Below are 6,540 nucleotides of genomic sequence, written 5' to 3'. Positions count from 1 at the left end.
TGTACTCTTATAAATAAACACACCTGTAATTGATAAATAAAATTAAAAAAAAAAACAATTTTATGTCCGAAATATATAAATTGATTCGCAGGTTTCTTGTGTAGACAAGCGAACTATATACTTGTCCATTTCTAAATAACTGGTATTAACATAAAGGGGTTAATTATTGTTTTCGTCCTAGTGGTTTGTCAAAAAATCACTATTTCAGTCCATTAATTTAAAAATTGCGATTCCAGTCTCAGTGATTTCACTTTCGTAACCATTTTAGTCCACCTCGTAACCATTTTAGTCCTTGTACTTTACATAATAAATGGATTGAAATGAGTACCACAGGGACTGAATCGTAATTTTTAAATTAATGGACTGAAATAGTGATTTTTTACAAAACAAAGGGACGAAAATAGTAATTAACTCAAAAAAAAATTACGTAAATCTTTTATTTGACTTTTTTTTTTGAAAGGTGAGAGTCTACTTTGGTTGTGAGAGCAACTCCCACACCCCCCAAATCGGGGGCTCTAGCCAAGTCTGCCCAGACTATGTTGTCTTAACCGGGCCCGTGCTGGTTATCAGACTTGGTTACGACTTTCCCCCGGAAACCGTTCTGCCTCCACACGAGGAGCCTCGCTAGAGTAACAGTCGGATGAAAACCGGGGACGGGCTCAGGTTCAGGCCCGCGGTCCTTTGTGTCCACGGGACTCCTCACCCTCATTGCCCTTACCCCCAAATGCAACAGGTGGGGATCGAACCCGGGTCTCCAAGGAAACCCAAAGTTCTTTCCACCACTCCACTACAAGTGGTGGATTTTATTTGACTTTTAGGTAGAATTAAGACAGCTTCTCCAAAAGTTTAAAATAACAGGTGTCACTCATATTTATAGTTGGTTTAAGACAGCTTCTCCAAAATTCACAGTTGTCACTCATGTCGTATGCTAGTAGCATGTCCTAGGTCCTAAACCAACTACAAATATGACAAGCAGACTGCTAACATAACATAACATGTGTAGTGTAGAAAAAAATGATATCAGTACTTGGATACAATTTTTATCACAAAATGACCCCTTACTGGTCATGGTGGTGGGAAGTTAACAATAAGCAAGACGAGCTTGCTCGCACAATTCTCACCATTTCTGTTTTGGCACTATTATTTCTATGGTACAAATGGATGTTATCCTATACAACAACTTCCTTGCCGCCAGGTCCTTCCGGCTTACCAGTTGTAGGCTACCTCCCGTTTCTAGGCTCCAACTTACATGAAAGATTCACCGAGATGGCTCAAAAATATGGTCCCATCTTCAGCCTGCAGCTCGGAAGTAAGCTTCATGTTGTGGTAAACTCCATGGACCTAGTAAAGGTCGTGACTCATGACCTGGACCAGACCTTTGCTAGCCGCAACACTCCAATAGCAGCGTCGGTGATCACTTATGGCGGGTCTGATCTTACGTTTAGCAACAGTAAAACAGCACACTGGCGTAACATGCGTAAGCTTTTAGTCAGCCAGGTGATGAGCAACGCATGTCTAAAGGCGTCTCAGAGTTTTAGAACGCGTGAAGTGAGAAAGATGGTGAATGAAGTATATACCAAAATCGGGAAAAAGGTCAATATTAATGAAATGGCTTTCAACACGGAGCTTAATGTTGTGACAAGCATGTTATGGGGTTGTAGCAAATCTGATGAAGGGATGGGATCTAGCTATATTGAAGATCGGTTCCATGAAGTTGAATCCAAAATTTTTAAGTTACTAGGAGCACCAAACATATCTGATTTTTTTCCATGGTTATCATGGTTTGATCTACAAAAAAGGCGGCGAGATATGCAGAGACATCTGGAATATGTTGATCAGATTTTTGACAACATTATAGAAAAAAGAATCAAAGCTAACTCCAGCAAAATCGATAGGGCGGTTGAAGAAGATGGGAGGAAGGATTTTCTACAGATCCTATTAGAGCTTAAAGATCAAAGAGACACCCCAGTATCAGTTAACATAATCCAGATTAAGGCTCTACTGATGGTATTTTTATTTTTTAAATTTTACGTCTTCTTTCTAACACAAGTCCAACTAAAAATGGGAACTTTAATATAAAAAAAAAAAAAAAAAAAAAAAAAAAAAACAAGTGTTAGCCGAGTTTACTATCTAGAGTAAATTCTTTTTGAGTCCCTAATTAGTTTTTGTGGTTTTGACTAATTGAGTCCAAAACAAAAATTTTTAACTATCTGGATACCTGATTTTTCAATCTGTAACCCTTCGGAGTCCAATTTACGAACGTCGTCCACCAAATATGTTTCTTTTTTGTAAAAAGACAAAAATACCCTTGTCATTTATAAACAAAATAAAAATATAATAAATAATATAAAAACCTACACACACTATCTCTCTCACCACTCAACACCTCCCCCCCCCCTCTAACCACCACCGCGACCATACAATACCACAACTATACATCACCATAATCAGATTTGCAATACCAACCCTAAACCGCCACCGTTCATCACTTCACCACGAAACCTAAACCGCCATCGTTCATCACTCATCACTCGAAGGCAGGTGGCTGTGGGGGTGGAAGGGGTTGAACATGATGATACTGTGGTGTCAGCGATGGAGGTTGATGTATTGGTGGTCAGAGGTGACAACTGGGGTCTTTACGGTGGTTGTGTGACAATGGAGGTGCGGTGGGGATGGTGGTGGTGGTGATAGTGATAGTGGTGGAAGTTTTAGATAGAGAGGCTTGTATATAAATGGATAGATTATAACTTGCGAAGACTTGTACCTTATGTGAAAATGGTTGAAATACTCTTATACTTACAGGCTTGGTTGACCACGTTAGTAATTTGACTCAAAGTGTCACAAATTGAAAAACCAAGTATTCAGATAGTTAAAAAATTGATTTTGGACACAAATAGTTAAAATCACCAAACGTCAGTGACTCAAATAGGAATTTACTCTACTATCTATTTTAATTATTCTTAGATCTATATTTATCTTTAAGTTTGTTGATAGTCATTATTTTAAGTACTCTAATTTGAATACTATGATAGTCATTCACCTTTTTATTGTCATCAATATCTTGGTAGGTAGCTTTATTATTATCTTTGTCATTGAGTTTCATTGGAAATTTCCGACAAAAATTGTTTTTATTTCATTTTTTTAGTTTAAAACGTAGTTTTTCGTTGCTTCTTTTGCGCACCATAATTATAATACATGAAATGCTTTTATTTTACGAACTTCTGCGTATTATACATATACGTATGTATGTATATAGTATCAGGATCGATTACCTAAAACTAGCTTGTATCATTATACATGTGTGTGTATACACCGAGACACATACATACCTATACACACATGCACAGACACATACATACAAGTGCACACATTCACACACAACACATATATACAAATACAATCACATACGTATACATACACATATACATACATATATACACATCGTACATACATTCATAAATAGCAATACACAAACACATACATACACATACAAATACGTACATATACATACATGTATGTATGTATATACATGTGAGTGTATAATATACATATTTTCACAATATTAGCAAACTATAAATTAGCAACAATTGTGTGCATAGATGTGTGTACCTCATGTTTTGGGAGCATGGCCGGCCCTGGGGGTGGGCAGGGAGGACCACCGGCTAGGGTCCGATATTTCGAGGGGCACGTTTTTTTATAAAAAAAAAAAACCCGATATGTATATGGATATGTAAAATATTTTTTTAATATAGTACACTCATTAAAACACCAACATAGGCCCCCGATATGTATATGTAACATATTTTTTAAGGCCTAATGACACATTTTTTTGAGCTCGAACAGGGTACACGAATCTCAGGACCGGCCCTGTTTGGGAGGTTTTCAACAAAAAATTGATGTTTCACCTTTAACCCGAAACTACTTGTTTTTCTACTTAAAACACCAAAAGTTTTCATTTCTTGCAATTTAACCTCATAACTTTCATACTTTCAACTTTGGTCCCCCACACTTTTCATATTTAACAGATTTTTCGTTTTAAATTTTGCGAGTTAACACGGCGTAACGTGTGTGTGGTTCAACGTTTTAACATTTCGTTTTACGCTTCGTACTATATTTTGCGAGTTAACACGGCTCAACGTGCGTGCATGGTTCAACGTTTTTAAGCCGTCTATCTTTTCCCTGTTTGACATGTTTGTTACAACGCGCGAGGTCCTAAATCGACTTAATTATTATTTCCTATGTTTTACGTTGCAGTCTAATTTCTTTGCATTAACACACCGTAACTTCAGTATTGGTTGTTGTTGGCGATGGTATGGCATTGATGTTATTCGGCATCGTTTTATGCCCCCGCCGCATTGCAGCGGGTGCTAATTCTAGTTAATATTATTTACATATGTTAATTGTTGTTATAAATTTCAACTACTTTCCAACAATTATGTTTTTTAAAATAATATTCCCAAACACAAATATTGTTATATATATTAATATTATTAGATCACTCAAGTTTCAAAAATATTCTAATCAGGTCAGTCAACAATAATTTTTCATTAAAATTAAAGGTTTTTTCATCCTTTCATAGGTAACCGCGATGATTTGGATTTTTGTTTCTTTTTTCCCTTTTATTTGATGCTAACGTCGAGTGATGACGTGGATTGTAACTTATTTTTTTAGTTTTTAATGTTATTAAAGTGTTTTTAATAAATTTAATTTTATATATTAAAATAATCCGACCTCAACATCTTATGCTCCATTTTTTTCTTGACACTAGGAAAAAAGGACATGACTCGGTTTGAATGTTTAATTATCTTATTGTGACAAAAACGATACGAGTGACCTAATTAAAACACTTTTAAAACTTGATTACTATTTTATGACATTTTTCCATATTAGTATTAATACATATCTGTTTAGTATTATTGTTATTTGTTTACAATAATTAGAAAATAATACATCAAATGTTTTTCTATTTTTTGTTAATTTAACTTTTCCCAACAAATTTATTTTTCTTTTATTCCTATTTTATGGTCAGAACTTTCCATCAAATTTCTGACCATTTTTTTTTGTCGGTAAATTGTCAGAACATAGTCGCTAAAATTACGTTTTTTTTTTATTTTAGTTGGTATTGTGTCAGAAAATGGTCAGAATTTTCCAACCAAATTTGTTTTGTCGGAAATCTTGGTTAGAAATTGCCGGTTTTCTAGTAGTGTATAAAGAAGTCTGAATTTTAGCTTTTAACACATAGAAAATATTATTTACCAATACAGTTTTTCTTAAAGCTGTTTTTTTTAATATTCTCAACAGGACATCATACTCGCCGCAACCGACACAACATCGACAATGGTAGAATGGGTGATGGCAGAGATTTTGAATAATCCAGTTGTAATGAGAAATGTTCAAGATGAATTAACTCGGGTTATTGGTACAAACAAAATTGTTGAAGAATCCCATTTGCACAAATTGACATACTTGGATGGAGTAATTAATGAGACGTTCAGGTTACACCCTCCACTTCCCCTCCTAATCCAGAGATGCCCAGATGAATCTTGCAAGGTGGGTGGCTACACAATCCCAAAAGATACAGTCGTGCATATAAATGTTTGGGCAATTCATCATGATCCCAACAACTGGACTAACCCATTGGATTTCAAACCGGAGAGGTTTTTAAACGGCAAATGGGATTACAATGGAAATAATGTGAAGTTTTTGCCGTTTGGATCAGGAAGAAGAATATGTCCTGGAATCCCCTTGGGTGACAAGATGTTAACATATATGTTAGCATCTCTTTTGCATTCTTTTGAGTGGAACTTGCCTAAAGATGAAGACTTTGAGACTAGTGATGAGTTCGGGTTTGTAACAAAGAAAAAGAAATCATTAGTAGCCATACCCTCTCAAAGGCTATTTGACGCAAGTCTTTACATGGGATAAAAATGTGCTCTTAATTCAAAGGTGATACTTGTTTATTCGATTTTCCATTGTGGAAATTCTTGAATGTTTTTAAAATGCTATGATTATGTTTGAATTTGGAATGGTTAGGAGTCTAATGGAAGATTACCAAGTCGATCACCCAAAGGAGTCTTAGTCTTTAGTCCTATTTTATTGGTTGTTATCTCATTTCTTATGTCTAGAGTCAGTTGTTGTCCTCCTCTGGTATTGTATAAATGCTATATATGCATATTTGTGTGTCATCAATAAAAAAAAATCAAATTCCAGTATCTTTTATGTTTCTACATTGTTAATTTGAACCAACATTGTATCATTTATAACAGGGAAAATTACTAAAATGGCCAAAGACCAAAATGACTTGCGAAAATAAACGGCTCATGCCCCTTGGAACGGGGCATTATGTGTGGGATGAGTCTTTCAAGTATAGGATGCGTCTTTGGAGCGAAACTCAATAAAATATGGACACGTGACCATGGGATGTGTCCGGAGAATTTCTGAAGCGTCCGGCGAGATTAAAATCATAATCCTTACAAAAAGAAATAAAATCAAACTAGATATGATATATTTTCGGGCCATTTTGGTAATTTCCCTTGATAT

The 6,540-nt window shown here is 35.5% G+C and overlaps 1 protein-coding gene across 1 annotated transcript; it reads left to right on the top strand.

Annotated features, from left to right (window-relative positions):
* The first annotated feature begins 981 nt into the window (after nt 1-981).
* LOC110930556 (geraniol 8-hydroxylase) lies at nt 982-6,026 on the top strand. The gene is made up of 2 exons (XM_022173868.2): nt 982-2,007; nt 5,302-6,026. Exons 1-2 carry the CDS (start codon nt 1,015-1,017, stop codon nt 5,923-5,925), a joined length of 1,617 nt encoding a protein of 538 aa, XP_022029560.1. The 5' UTR covers nt 982-1,014; the 3' UTR covers nt 5,926-6,026.
* Nucleotides 6,027-6,540: the final 514 nt, after the last annotated feature.

This window comes from Helianthus annuus, chromosome 3, assembly GCF_002127325.2.
Source record: "Helianthus annuus cultivar XRQ/B chromosome 3, HanXRQr2.0-SUNRISE, whole genome shotgun sequence".
In the NCBI taxonomy this organism is placed as follows: domain Eukaryota; kingdom Viridiplantae; phylum Streptophyta; class Magnoliopsida; order Asterales; family Asteraceae; genus Helianthus; species Helianthus annuus.
The sequence above is the reverse complement of the archived record's forward strand: the minus strand, read 5'-3'. Positions and strand labels throughout refer to the sequence as shown.

What these genes read in the sequence shown, in the direction of transcription:
- LOC110930556 (XM_022173868.2), top strand. Translation starts at nt 1,015, where the DNA reads ATGATATCAGTACTTGGATACAATTTTTATCACAAAATGACCCCTTAC. An exon ending in AGATTAAGGCTCTACTGATG is followed by an intron (nt 2,008 to 5,301) that starts GTATTTTTATTT and finishes TATTCTCAACAG; the next exon opens with GACATCATACTCGCCGCAAC.